At 38.8% G+C, this 15,448-nt stretch overlaps 1 protein-coding gene across 4 annotated transcripts in view; it reads left to right on the top strand.

Annotated features, from left to right (window-relative positions):
• Window positions 1-13,515, top strand: part of rab9a (RAB9A, member RAS oncogene family) — a 56,599-nt gene extending 43,084 nt beyond the window's left edge. For 2 of the 4 annotated variants that reach the window (XM_059650374.1, XM_059650375.1), the window contains exons 3-4: window positions 8,987-9,014; window positions 12,022-13,515. In XM_059650374.1, the coding sequence (XP_059506357.1) occupies window positions 12,060-12,665 (606 nt within the window). In that variant the 5' untranslated portion in view covers window positions 8,987-9,014; window positions 12,022-12,059 and the 3' untranslated portion in view covers window positions 12,666-13,515. Of the gene's footprint in view, window positions 1-1,662; window positions 1,765-8,986; window positions 9,015-12,021 lie in introns of those variants that run through there. The other 2 variants (XM_048540261.2, XM_048540263.2) reach the window with 2 other exon arrangements.
• Window positions 13,516-15,448: the final 1,933 nt, after the last annotated feature.

Consider the following 15,448-nt stretch of genomic DNA (forward strand, 5'->3'; position numbering starts at 1 on the left):
CAATGTTAAATTCATTATATCCAAGTTAGCTAAATTTGTCCACTTAAACCTTGTTGTGTCTTGTATATATTTTAAAGCATGTTAAATATATTGTGTAGATTTTAGTTTTTGTTGATCCTCCAGCATCCATTTAATTGAGATTTATTTCTCAGATTAATTTTAATCTTCTCCCTACCCCACCTCTCCTGCAGGAACTAACTTCTTCCTGGGCGCAGTTACAAAGCATTTTGTGGCCATTATTATGAACACAAGAAATATGAGCAGGAATAGGCCATTCAGCTTTTGGTCCTGTCCCATCAATCAATAACACCTTCATTGATTTTCTATCTCAAACAAATTTCCTCCTTGATGCCACTAGTGACTGAAAATCTATTGACCTCAGCTTTGAACAGACTCAATGACAAAGCATCTACAACCCTCTGGGTAGAGAGTTTCAAAGACTCTCAACCATTTGAGTAAAAAGAAATCTCTTTGTGAGCTCAGAGAATTTCTGCACTGTACTGAAAGTTGCAGTCAATTCATACAATGGTTACAGCACAGAAAGCGGCTATTCAGCCTGTTATGGCTATGTGCTATGGCTTTCTGTGCTAATTTCTCGGTTAGTTCCACTTCCTGTCTTTTTCCCCCTGTAGTTCATTTTGTTTTCCAAATAATCGCCCAATTCTTTTTTTTGGAAAGCCACAATTAAATCTGCTTCTAATATGCTCATAATTTAGGCTCACAAGACAGCACAATCTAGATCCTAACCATTGGCTGCTTTAAAACAGATCAAAAACAGCTACGAAAACAAGTCATCATTGCTTCTTTTGTCAATCGCCTTTCAGTCAATGTTTAGTTTATGACTCTTCTGCTGACAGGAACAGTTTCTATCCTGCCTAAACCTCTTGTAATTTTGAGCATCTCTATCAAATCTCTTCTCGACAGTGAGGAAGCCCCATCTCGGCTGCTTTATCCACAGAGCAAAGATCCCTCCTTCCTAGAATCATTCTGGTAATTTTATTCCTGCACACTCCCTGGCTACGTCTTTTCTGTCATGCTGTACAATACAACACAGCAGCCCAGGTGAGATCAAGCCAGTGCTTTACGACAGCAAAACAGCACAGACACTCCTGGGAATATAGTTTGCACAAAGAGGCCAGTGCAGGTCGTGACAGTCTCTCCGTGGAGAGAGTAAAACTATAAAACAAAAAAGTTAACCAGTAAAACACATAACTGTGGATGCTGGAAATCTGAAACAAAAGCACAAAATTGTTGGACAAACTTAGCAGATCTAGCAGCGTTTCTGTGGAAGGAGACAGAGCCAAACATTTCTGGGCCTGATTTTGTTGTTTTGCTGAAGTTATTGTTTTAGAAAGTGGAGAAGTACTTTTTAAATATTTTTTTCATTAAAACGTGATGCTTTAGGGACAGGCTTGTTGATTCGTTATGTGGACAGTGTAAGCTGGCTGCAGAGGAATCTCCGAAAAAAAATCTGCATATGCTGTAAATCAGAAACAAAAGCCGAAATTGCTGGAAAATACCAGCAGGTCCGGCAGCATTTGTGGAGAGAAATCAGAGTTCACGTTTCAGGTCCAGTGACCTTTCCCTAATTCCAGCAGTTTCCGTCCAAGTGGCAGCGGAAACGCGATGTGTGACTGTCACGTGACTCTGCCTCGGGGGAGTCAGCTGACAGCTGCGGTCACATGTCTGGCCGGGGCGGTGACGTGTTTCCGTGTGCCTGGTCCCGGCTCTACCGGACGACGGAGCACCGCCAGCAGCAGCGCGGTGAGTGTCGGTGGAGACCGAGATTTGCTTGGTTTCCCTGGGCCTTCATTATCGATAAACGACCGACGGGATTGTTTCCTACCTTCATCGCCTTTGCGGTTCCAATACAATAATAATAATAACAACAGGGATCAGGGAGGGAGCAGTACAGTGCGAGCCGACGGCAGGACAGGGAGCCCGGCAGTGGGTACGGTACCGGCTTCGGCCTGTTCACCAGCCCCCACCCTTATCTTACAGTGACAAACAGCACCACCGCCGCCGCCATCTCCTCTCTCCCGAACCTGCTTCACGCCTTCTCCTATACCTCTGCCCCACCTTCACCTGCTGCCCGCACCACTGCCACTCCTCACCCCATCTCCACCAAACTGCACCAATCTTCCTGCCCCTGAACCTCCAACTCTACTGCGCCTGACTTTCCCAATTCTTCCACCTGCCACCTCCTTTTGCCACTCCCCACCTCCCCTGGCACTCTTCCTGCCCCCTTCATGCCACAGCTGGCCTCTCCACCTGGCACCCAGGTCATCCCGTCTCTATCATTTTTTTATCCTTTTGCCACCTCATTTATCCATACTCTGTCTCTTCCCCTGTCATCTGTGTCTTGTTTCTCTACTACTACTCTGCCCCCTCAAGCTAGTTCAGTCAGTCAGTCTGCGTGCTCCCACTTTGTCTCATTATTGTCAGATCTGTGCCATGAAAGAGCACAAACAAAACACTTTCTAATCAAGCTGTTCACACATTCTTTGCACCTATGGAGCAGGTGAGACAGTTACTCTGTGCCACCAAAGGGTCCTCATGTATAGTTTACAATCCCCTCAACTCCCCTTCCTCTCCCAGACAAACATTAGTTACAGCTGATTAGTCTGCTTGAGACTGCCCTATCAGCAGCCTATAATCTTGTGGTTGCAACAAACTGACATGTCAACAGACAAATGTTAGCGACTCGTCTTTGGAGAAAAGTGGTGGGGGGGGGGGGGAGGAAGGATGTTGATGTTTCAGAACCTCTTTTGCCAATGTTCAAAAACCGTTTAAGCCAAAATACTGCAAAGCAAAAGAATATAATGGAGGAAATTGGATTTAAGTTGGTAACTAATGCTGTTGCCTAGTTCACTTCTGTCTGCAGTTTATTTTTAAGCATTAACTGAAATATTATCTCAGACTTTAAGAGGACAAATTGTATGGGCCCCTAACATAGTTGTCTGCCTCTCGCATGCTATTTAATGTTCAGCTTGTAACTGATCATGCTGCAAAGAGAGAGAGAGATAATGGGAACTGCAAAGTGCCACATTTCAGTAAAACAGTTGTGTACTCAACTTGATTCTTAGGTCTGCAAGGAGTTTGCAAATAACCGGTCTGCAAGGAGTTTGCAAATAACCGATCAATTGCTTTGGATACAGAAGAAACATGGAAGTTAAATTTTAAACTAGAAAAATATCCTTGAGCTTGGCAGTGTAATAAGACAATGAATGCTGAAGCAAAAGAAGTGGTAGTAATTGGGGTAGGCAGAAATTTGTCACAGTGCTATTTTATGGGGAAGTATAGACATTTAAGCATGAGGCTGTATAATGTGAGTCTAGAAAGCCTAAAGAGGTTGTGGCCTGCCGATTTTAGAGAAGTTTCAGTTCTGAAGGAGGTTATGATCCTAGGTACTCTGATTATGCAAGTAAGATGCCTGTGTCATTAGCACTCTGAATTAGCCTTAGAAGAAAGAACCTTGCTTCCTGTGGCTCCTTTCATAGTTCGGGGCACCTATGAATTACAACAAATTATATACCTTCCCACCAGCAGTCGTTATGGTTCCATGAAATGCATTGTTAATGCAATGCAGACCACATTGTCTGTTCAGAACCTGCCAATTGGGGAAGAATAATAAGATGGAAATATTGAATCCTGGTCAGGAATGACATGCAAATGAACGGTTACAGGTTTCAGATTCCAGTGGAAGGTGGGGGGGGCGGTGCGCGGCGGTGGTGGGCGGGGGAAGTGTCTGCACCCAACCTTAATGAAAATTTGATAAACTAGTCAGGAGTAAAACAACTGTGCTGTGAATGGTTGGTTGCATGTTAAAGTTTGGAAGGCAAATCATGGTGACATTGCCTAGAAATGGAGAAGTTGCTAAGAACTTAGAGCAGCAGCTCTCAAATATTCGTGGAGAATCAATTGCAAAAATGGGAAAGTGTCTTTTTATCAATAGCCCTGTCATCCCTTTCTTAATGACATTTTGTCAGGCAGTAATATTTACATATTTAGGATGGTGTCAACTTCCACCTATGGCGTCCTACCATATTGCTATGAGTATGATTTTATACTCATTATTGGATGGGTTACTTTCCTATTCACTATTCCTTCCCAAACAAGGCCTGTTCCCAATGTCTTCAGTTGACTGAGGAAGCTGATTGAGCAGCGTCTTCAGGTTAAATTGTTGATCTTATTTATTAAACATTTGTTAGGTAAAACTCTTGTTCAGTATAAGTGGAAAACCATTTAAAGGTATAATACTCTGTGCAATACAAATATAAAATCGGATAGCACTAATTAAACAAAGATGACCAAAAGGTGGATTAAAAAAATAAAAATTACACCAGAGGGGCAGGAATATACTCGAAGTTTTTTTAAAAAAAATCAAGCACAGAAGCAGCTGAAAGGGTTGCCAAAATTAAAGATAAGCTGGGCTCAGATTCAAGGTGAAAACATTCATTCAGTGCAAAAAATGGTCAGATGTCAACCCACATGTGCAAAAATAACTGTAATTGAGGCAATAAACTAATAGCCTATCCTGTATGGTAACCAAACAAAAACCAATAACAGATATTAATAAAAGCAGTGAAGCAGTTAGACTCATTGTGAGACATACGCAAGTCATGCACCTGGAGATTGCAATCTAAATGCTGATGGAATGAATACTTAAGTTAATTTGAGGGTCATTCTGTGCAAATTGTATGATGTAGCAATCTGTGGTAAGATGAACTGGGAAAGGAATAATATACTTGACCAACATTTTTAACTGCAAAATAAAGTAGGAATGCCCCATGTAAAGTACCCAAACTTCCAAGTTATTTGAATACCTACGTTAAAGGTTAGCAATCAAACTCAGTTGTGCAGATTTGGGCAACGCCCTGAAAGCGATCAAAAAATGTCCCAGAGATAATGGGAACTGCAGATGCTGGAGAATTCCAAGATAATAAAATGTGAGGCTGGATGAACACAGCAGGCCAAGCAGCATCTCAGGAGCACAAAAGCTGACGTTTCGGGCCTAGACCCTTCATCAGAGAGGGGGATGGGGTGAGGGAACTGGAATAAATAGGGAGAGGGGGGGAGGCGGACCGAAGATGGAGAGTAAAGATGATAGGTGGAGAGAGTATAGGTGGGGAGGTAGGGAGGGGATAGGTCAGTCCAGGGAAGACGGACAGGTCAAGGAGGTGGGATGAGGTTAGTAGGTAGCTGGGGGTGCGGCTTGGGTGGGAGGAAGGGATGGGTGAGAGGAAGAACCGGTTAGGGAGGCAGAGACAGGTTGGACTGGTTTTTGGGATGCAGTGGGTGGGGGGGGAACAGCTGGGCTGGTTGTGTGGTGCAGTGGGGGGAGGGGACGAACTGGGCTGGTTTAGGGATGCAGTAGGGGAAGGGGAGATTTTGAAACTGGTGAAGTCCACATTGATACCATATGGCTGCAGGGTTCCTAGGCGGAATGAGTTGCTGTTCCTGCAACCTTCGGGTGGCATCATTGTGGCAGTGCAGGAGGCCCATGATGGACATGTCATCTAGAGAATGGGAGGGGGAGTGGAAATGGTTTGCGACTGGGAGGTGCAGTTGTTTGTTGCGAACTGAGCGGAGGTGTTCTGCAAAGCGGTCCCCAAGCCTCCGCTTGGTTTCCCCTATACTCTCTCCACCTATCTTCTTTACTCTCCATCTTCGGTCCGCCTCCCCCCCTCTCCCTATTTATTCCAGTTCCCTCTCCCCATCCCCCTCTCTGATGAAGGGTCTAGGCCCGAAACGTCAGCTTTTGTGCTCCTGAGATGCTGCTTGGCCTGCTGTGTTCATCCAGCCTCACATTTTATTATCAAAAAATGTCCCTGATGGATGAGCGAAAAAAGATCTCATCAGGAGCGATGTTGGAATTTGGGAAGAAATAGTGAATATTGCAGCACTTGATGGACAATACACTGATTTGTAATTCTGACCTCGGCTTTTCAACCTAAAAACAGTTTGGGGTGATATTATAGATGTGAGAGGAAGGTAAATCCAGAAATTAATTGGGTATTGGATATTGTTGATCCATCAGACAAAGCACTCATTGCCTTCTAGAGGGGCAACTAGGAATAATTAAATGCTATTAGAGGTTTGGGGAAGCTTCTAGATAATTAGTTAAGTTGGTCACAAGATTTTCCTTACCTTTAATTATTTTATTATACAGAATGTTCCTGGGAAATGCCACACATTGGCTGAGGGAAATCAGTATGGACCGAATTACTTGTTTTTAAGTGCATAATTTATCTTCTCTCCAGTGCACAACAATCTATGTTGAAATAGAGCTGGCATCCTTCAATTCATTTATTTCTTAATTCTCATCTATAAAGAAATGTCACATTTAATGTACAAAATCAATTGTACTAAACTCTGGTAAGATGATTGTTCCAACAGCTCAGATTTTACAGTTGGTGTGAAGTGACAGAGTTTGCTATCAATCCAAAGGAAACTTTCTTAAAGAAATGTAGTGTTCTCTGCAGCATGGGGTCCCCCTTTCCTAATATTGATTTAAATCTGAAATAAGTTTGATCAGGAGATGTCCAGCATTAGTAATGTTATCAACACAATAGGGAAGCTGATAGCTTTGTGCTATTATCACTGGACTGTTAACCCAGACGCCCAGATAATGTTCTGGGGACTCCTGGTTCAAATCCCATTCTACCAGATGGTGGAATTTGAATTCACATCTAGAATTAAGAGTCTAATGTTGACCATGAATCCACTGTTAATTATCGGGGGGGGAGCAGAGAAACTATCTGGTTCGCTAATGTTCTTTAGGGAAGGAACTGCTATCCTTACTGGTTCTGCCCTACATGTGACTCCAGACCCACAGCAACATTATTGACTCTTAACTGCCCTCTGGCAATAAGGAATTGCCAATAAATGCTGGTCTAGCCAGCGATGGCCTTATCCCATAAATCTTATTAAGAAAAAGATAAGCAGTTAGGCACTTTGAAATATTCTCAGACAGCAAAATAGAAAGCGAAACACTCAAGTTTTTTCACTTTGATTTAGCATTTTAGAGAGGCATGAATGATTTGGATGCGTGTGAGATTAAGGCAAATGTAGTAAAAGATATTTTAACAAGTTATTTAAAAAATGTAGATCTGTTTTCTCCATAAATAGTTTTTCAGGGACAGTGAGGTTGTCAGTGAGTATTTAACCCCTAGTTACACTACATTCAATAAGGTACAATCTTTTCCAAGGATTCTTACAGTAAGATTAGTATTTAAAAACACAAGTTTTTATCAGTTTAGTGATTTATAAATGATTACAGTCTGGGTGGACGTCAGAGTTTATGGGTACGGATGGAATCACTGACATCAATGGATTTCTGCTGTTAACTGTGCATGTGTGGACTCCTAATGTGCTGTCAATTTCAGAGGAGCAATGTCAAGCTTTACTGTTGTCACCACAAAATCCAGAATGAATGCTGTCTAATGCTAGTTTGCAAGTAACTCCATGAGTGTTTACAAATATCAATTGCTGTGGAAATGCTATAGAGCAGTGGCCGGGTTTTAGTGTGAAATGTTTTAAGGAGTACGTGGCATTCACCTTTTCAATTGTAATGCTTTTTCCGACAGATACTCAAATTTCCTGTTGTGACATTTTGTGTATGGGAACCACAATCGTTTAGTGAGCATTGATGGTTTTAAAAAAAATCTTATCTTTCAATGTTGTGACGTCAAGTTCTTTGTTTTGGGGGAAAAATTTGTATTTCGGCAGACAATGCTGGCATTATCCCAAACTTGCAATGTTTCTCAGCATTGTGACTCTTAACCTACATCTCATTTAAATAACGCACATTGGATTGCATGATTTTCAGAGATGCTAATTTATATTAGCAGCCATGCATTAGTTACAGTTCAGCCTTTATTTAATTCTTTTAGGTTTGTTACAAATGGCAGTTCCTGTAAGATTCAATTTTCTATGAATGAAATTTGTGCCTCTGACACAGGTCACTCAACTGTGCAGGGATACGTGAATGATACCTGCTCAGGATTGTGTCAGAATATAAACAGCTATGATGTAAATGTGCTGAGTGTGGCCCACTCCACTATTTCCCTGCTCTGAAAAGCTGTAAACACTACAATGCTTGAGAGCATGCATTCAGGCTAGAATTAGGTTGAATTTAATTACATAACACTGGCATCAAAATTTAAATACTGTTAAAATTCAAAGTATAGTAGGGTTAAAATGCTTGCATTGTTTGCAAGACAGTTGGAATAAAGCATCTTTCATAGTGTTCTCAACATAATTGTTTTGAAGATGAATACCCACTTAGTAATTTGAAGTGTCAATATGAGAACTCTAATGAAGCGAATACTCACCTAAAGTTGAATAGCTAAAAGGAAGTAATCGTCATAATGCTGAAGTACAATGTTGAGACATCAATTTCTTTTCCTTGACAAGAAAATTGATCACCTTACACAGGAACATTTGAGTGCACACACACTTAAGATATAATTAGTCTTTTTAAAATTAAAATCTTAATGTACTTTACAAATGCACATGCCATTTTTGCACAATGTTTTTCTGCTGATGGTTCAACTTTACCCTCCCCCATTCTCTTTGTTTAACTTAAACTAATTTGGTTGTGTCATTATCCAACATGACTTCAGTAATTTGTTTAAAGTGTGCAAAACAGTCATGAGAGTTTGCAGAATTGGGCAGGAATTGGCGTTACAATGAGAATTGAGAGCTGGATTTGGAATCAGACTCTGAGCGCAGGCAAAGTTGGTTGTTCTCACTTGTCTTGTGGATCAAACAGCTAATCTTTACAAGTGTGTCAATAATATCATTGCCACAGACTAGTAGGAATTGGTAAAAGGACTACTAAATAAACCTAAACATTTACTACGGTGATAATTTTGTCAGTGCATTGGGGGGATAAAGGACAGTCGTGTTGATCTTAGTACAAATTATGTCTAAGGTGGTAATAGTCTGTACAATTTTTCAAACATTTCTTTCTTTTAAACAGGAATCTAATGATGCTTTAATCTGAAAAGGTAAGAAATGACTTAATTCAGTTTATGCGGTGCTTTCTAACTAGAATATGTAATATGAACACTAATTTGCTAAAATATAAAAGCTGAAATGCTCCCATTTGAAGTGAAAGTATAGGACAGTTTGGTATCTGAAATATGATCGTGTTTTATCTATAAAGTTTATATTTGGTAATTGTTTATATATATTTTGTAGAAAAAGCTTTTGAAATTTTGTATCAGTAGAGTTGGGGCATTTAGCTCATTGGCTGGCTCATGATGCAGAATAATGCCAACAGCATGGATTCAGTTCCTGTACCAGCTGAGGTTATCATGAAGGTCCTACTTTCTCAGTCTTGCCCCTTACCTGTGGCGTGCTGATCATCAGGTTAAACCACCATCAGTTGTCTCCTTCTCTCAGTCCCAGAGAGAAACAGGGCTGTTCTGAGACAGTGGAGATTGTCATTGTCACCATTAGAGGCCAGATGACAGTCTGAGTAACCTTCAAAGTGGGAATATTTTGCAAATTTGAAATGCATGATTATCATACAGCTTATTCTTAAAGGTGGCATGATTGATTTTAGTGAAGAAGTCTTATTTGCAATAGTTTATCATCGTTTCTACAAATGTAAGCACTTTCAGTGAAACACATGCTTGCATAAATGCATTTTTAGAAACTTAAACTAGTGGAGTTGGTAATCTCACATGACTGAAAACCAAATGTAAGCATTCTAGGGTAGAGTCAAGTGACCGGAAGTGACATTTAGTTACTCATATTTTACAGGACAGCCCGTAGTTAGAACTTCCAGTCTGTACTAAAATTTTGAAATGAAGGATTCTGATCACAATGAAATCAAGAGCAAATTATAAATGAACTGACTGTATTGCACCCTTGAATGTATATCTTTTTTAGTTTATATTGTCAGAATTTGTCTTTATCACATGGTGGAGGGAACTTTACAAAATTGAGGTTAAGACAAACTTGTGACATCAGCCGAGAGCATTGTGCTGAAGAAAACTTGTAAACTGTGCACAGATTTGTAAACAATTGTTTACAATTTTCGGTTTAACTGACCAGTACTGTCAATCAGTTATACATATTTCCATACCACACAGAACGTGTCTATACTTGAATTTAATAAAATGTATTCCCAATACAAATTGTTGGACCAGCACTCCTGTCATGACAGCTTTATTCTCCTTCTATCCAAACATTTGAATACTAACATTGTTCTATTAAGAAGTCCAGATTCTAAACTTCATAATAATAACTCTCTCCAGACACCTGAGTTTTTGTTGGTAGATTTCAAATATTCCCTCATTTAAGTGGGTGTGCTACCTATAACTTCTTTGGGTTTTCATTAAACTGAAATTATTGTTTACAGACATGTAAATACCAGTGTATACTTGAGTAAAAATTTACTCATGTAAAAGGTGACCCTTATATTGGCCAAAAAATTTGGAATTTTCCATATTTGTGTAAGAGTTGACCTGAGTTCTTCACTGATAACAGATCAACGAGGTACTATCCTGTACATAAATGTTATGACAATGAATTTTTTTCATACTAATGTATTTTGATATAACAATTCACACCAATTTGACATGCAAGTTTTAAGAAAGATCAGGTCAGAATCAGTTGACAACCTCCCTTTGTGTGCAGCTTGCCTGAGCTCAGTTCCCCCGTAGCTCTTGTGGAATACAGTCATATACCTAGTTAAGGTTTTGAAATGTCTTCATTTTGTGTAACAAAAAAAAACCCTCCAGGAAAAAAAAACACAAAAATTTTCAGTGAAACTTATTGAGGTTGCAGAGAAGACAAATAACTGTGTAGCAGCAAGAGAATTTTGTGTTTTGGAGAAACCTGAGAGAGAGACTAGAGAAAGATATTTAACCAACTTCAGACAATGCCAAAATGAAAGTGTGCCTACAGAGATAATCATAGCAAGCCAAAATTGGAGAAAGGTTGTTGAGTCGGTACTTGAAAATCTTCAAAGTGGAAAATATGTTAGTCTTGAAGCCATCCAAGTCCATGCATGGAAAAATCAAAGATGGAATTTCAAATTTTAAGGCAAGTGCTGGATCGTGCACAAGATTTCTGAGATTCATGAGAAGGCATGACGTAGTACTTTGCCAGAGAACCAAGATTGCACAAAAGCTGCCTGCTGAACTAGAAAATGTTAGTTTCACCAGTTTGTAATCAGAAGGAAGGCTAATTAAGATGTTAACTAATTTTAATTTGTTAATTTAAGATGTATCCTGCAATTGTAATTTAAAGCCATATTAGGTTTCTACTTCACTGTATGCATAAGAAATTCATTTTTATTTCTGTCTTTACTTAGGAATTACTGTAATTTGTTTTTTCTTCATTTGTTTGGACATCATTTGGGCTTCTGCTAAGGATATGGTATTTTGGACTGTAGCATGAATTTCAGCCCCTCGGAATAGTATTCATGTGATAGTTTACCTCAAATTTAACCTTAAAAAAATAGCCTGAAACATTTGACTTTTACACAAGGTTATAAGGTGGTGTCTCCAGTTCTGAAGGATCAATGGACTCAGTGTAAACTCTGCTTTTTCTTGACAGATACTGCTGCATTTTTCCAGATATTTCCATTTTTACTTTTAATATATTTTCTGCATTTCATTCTGCGCCAAAATACCCTACAGTTTATCAAACTTAAGAGAACTTGTTTACAATTTCAGCTTCCTTATAACTATGGACAGGCTGTTAACTACCCATATCATAAAAATTGTTTGAATAAATGTTTGTTGTTAACCATTGACACTTAAATATAATTGTTTGCTATTCATGTAAACTTAAAAATATTACAGTTTACTGCACTGACGTTGCATTGTTTGGAATCTTTATTCCTTGTTTCTATAGCCAGATTAGGAAATTGGTCATTCCATCAAGGTTTTTTTGTCAACTTCAGCCTAACTACTTTGATTGTTCTAGTAATGGGATAATTTATGTCTAGATTCTACATAGTTCCAAGTGGTTGGTAATCAATTTTCTTTTTTTTTTCAGACTGTTTGATTTCATCACTTTGGTTATTTTGAGGAGCCATGGCTGGAAAGTCTACTCTACTAAAGGTGATCCTACTAGGCGATGGTGGAGTAGGAAAAAGTTCACTCATGAATAGATACGTTACCAATAAATTTGACATCCATCTGTTTCACACAATAGGTGTTGAGTTTCTTAACAAGGATTTGGAAGTAGATGAACATTATGTGACAATGCAGATATGGGATACTGCTGGTCAAGAGAGGTTTAGGAGCCTTCGGACACCGTTCTATCGAGGCTCTGATTGTTGCCTCCTTACTTTCAGTGTTGACGATCACCAGAGTTTCCAAAATTTGGGCAACTGGAAAAAGGAATTTATCTACTATGCAGATGTCAAGGAACCAGAGAGTTTCCCATTTGTGGTTCTAGGTAATAAAATTGATGTTGCTGAGAGGCAAGTTTCAACAGAGGAAGCTCAGGCTTGGTGCAAAGAGAACGGTAACCATCCTTATTTTGAAACAAGTGCAAAGGATGCTACCAATGTTGCAGTGGCCTTTGAAGAAGCTGTTCGTCGAGTTCTTGCTGCTGATGATAGATCTGACAATTTCATGCAAACGGACACAGTGAATCTTAATCGAGGGAAGAAACACAGCTCTTTCTGCTGCTGACTGTTGAATGCAGGGAATTTTCCACTATGCATTTGATTTACTGATAGTTGAATGGGCCATGAAAATCTGTTGGCACTGCTTTCTCAAAACAGTTCCAATCAGCTGAAGATACTAGGTTCTTTGGTTGTGAAAGGGTCTGAATGCACATGCACAATACTAATATGATGAGTTACCATAGATAATTGACTTATTCTTTAGTCATATGATATTTAAATAAAAAGGTTTTGTGGATTTAAAATCAACATTGAAAAATGGCACAGCTTCACATGCTTTAAGTTTTTAAAAAAAAATGGTGTTGGTACATTATTTTTAACATGTGTAACAAATCTTCGTGCAGCAAACCATATTGTAGCTTGAGGTAACGGTTGGAGAATTGGAACTTGATTAACTCTAAATATTTATCATTTGTGTAAATTGCTCGTTCCATGAAATTCTCCTTTATGTACTCATGTTCCTAATCTGACCCTAAAATATATTGGGGTTAATTGTTAATTACTTTCCCTCTTTTTGAAAAAAAATCATTTGCTGTTATTTGACAGAAACCTCTCTTTTATTTCATGCTCTAATTGAGTTTTGTGTAACCAAACTTTCTACCAATCACACTTTTGTTGAACAAAGTATTTGCAGGTACTGAAAACATTGTTTAGCTTTTGAGTTTGTAACATTCTGCAGAGTTGAACCATGTCAAATAACCAAAAGATCTCATTCCACTGTTAGCTGCATTAAGTTTGGGGGAAAAAAAAGCAGAGTTTGGTCAACAATTCTGGGTTGTTCACCTGCCAGGGTTTATTTTGTCAATGTATAGCCAATTTTAAGTTGAATAATACAAAGGTACTATGAAATTTTGAAATGACTTGTCAAAGGCTGAAATAATTTCACCTGCTTTAAATATTAAACATTAATTGTTCAGCCCCCTCTTCCATGAAGCACCTTATGTATTTTTCTTCCCTTAGGATTTAATGTAGCCTGTAAGACTAATTATACTTGAGTAATGTTGCATTTTGGGCAATATGTTGTCACACTACCATACTGTATGAAGTTACCTGCAAGAGTGACTTGGACTTTTTAACTATTCCACCTTTATACCTTTGTGTGCATTGTGTGACTAAAGATCTATGATTTCAGACTGTCAAACAAAACTGAATTCAGAATCATTTGCTTTCATTTTCAGCTCGGTTTAAATTTTGGCTGTCCATGCTCTAGCATATTCTGATGTGTGCCAAAGCTTGAATCTGTTTTACAAATATTTAGTGGTAAAATATTTATTTCCTCCTCCTCTTTATGCAATTCTGTAATCCTAACACCAGAGTATTTGTAGCAAAGCTGACCAAAGGCCTTTGCTGCTGTGTTGAGTGTTAGATGTCCTGTTGGGTAGTTGGCCAGTTTTCCAGTTGTCTCTGTATCTTTCCATGACATGATTGAGATCAGGAGTATGGCATTTTGTAATAACTGGCAAATGGACTAAAATTCAATGAGATGCAGGTGGAAGACCCAATAGGATGAACCATTGTAATATCTTTGAGAGCTATTTGTTAAGCAGAATAATAAATTTACTGAATGGCCAGATCAGACTTTTATATAATGGAACAATCAATTCAGTTACAGAAAGGTGGAATTAAACAAATAAAAGCACATTTATTTTGAGGCTTTACAGTAAATGTGCTTGTAGCAGTTGAATGACCCATTTACCATCAACTTTGGCTGATAAAGTACTGCTGAATTATATTTTAATGTTGGTGTAGGTGGCATTTGTTAAATCATTGCACGTTGAGAATTGAGTAGCCGTCTTTCCATTTTGCCACTGCTTTTGTTGTTGCTGCATAAAATGATTTAATCACTAGCTGCTTAGTGTTTCTTTTCAAATACTGGGGGGGGAAAAAATCTTTCAACAAAGCAATGATCTTAACAATTTGTAAATCAGTTGCATATTTTGTACCATATTTTACTCATTGACTTCATTATCACGTTTTTGAAGCTTTTACTTAACCCAAGTCTGTTCTAGAAGCTTAGACTTAAGTGGTCTGGACTTCTGTTTCATCCTTTGCTCAGGGGTCAAGTTCTGACTTTTGAGTCAAAGGCAGTGAGTTCAAAACCCCATCTATGGACTTGTTTATAATTATGGCTGACACTTACATGTATTAAAGGAGGAGTGATGTACTATCAACATCGTAAAGGCTGGAAATCAGTAATAAAATTCAAAATCATTGAAGTTAAAGTGCAATCTGTGGAGAAAGAAATCAACTAATGTAAAGCAGAACAGGGAAGGAAATAAATAATGGGGGGGGGAGAGGGAACAATTTTCAAAATTGAAACTAGAAGGTGGCTAACTCATTAATCAAAAAATGAGTTTGTTCTTCTAGTGAAGACAATGGTGTCAGAGGACAAAAGGGGTGGAATGGAGACACATGATTAGAAATAAAGCATCATGTTTATGAACTAAATGGGCTTCAAAGTTTTTGGGTAATCTGCATTTCAGTCTGCTATGCAGAGGCTATTTTACTGTTCATGATCCTAATTTATAATAAATTGAACAAAGTCTAAGTACAGTGCTGTTTAATGTAGAAGATAAGGGAGAGTTAATTTGCACATTAATCCTTTATTCTAAAGTCCTGTCACAACCAGTTCCCTAGGCAAGGTTTCCTGTTTTTAGAACTGTTCCAGGCAAGATATTTGACACCACCTTAGTGAAGGATGAACTGGCTCCTCTTTAGTTACCTGCTCTCCTAGTTTGATTACAACAGGGTTAATTAAAAAACCTCCTTTGTTGGGGATAACTTTTTTCC

This window comes from Stegostoma tigrinum, chromosome 12 (genome assembly GCF_030684315.1).
Source record: "Stegostoma tigrinum isolate sSteTig4 chromosome 12, sSteTig4.hap1, whole genome shotgun sequence".
NCBI classification, from domain to species: domain Eukaryota; kingdom Metazoa; phylum Chordata; class Chondrichthyes; order Orectolobiformes; family Stegostomatidae; genus Stegostoma; species Stegostoma tigrinum.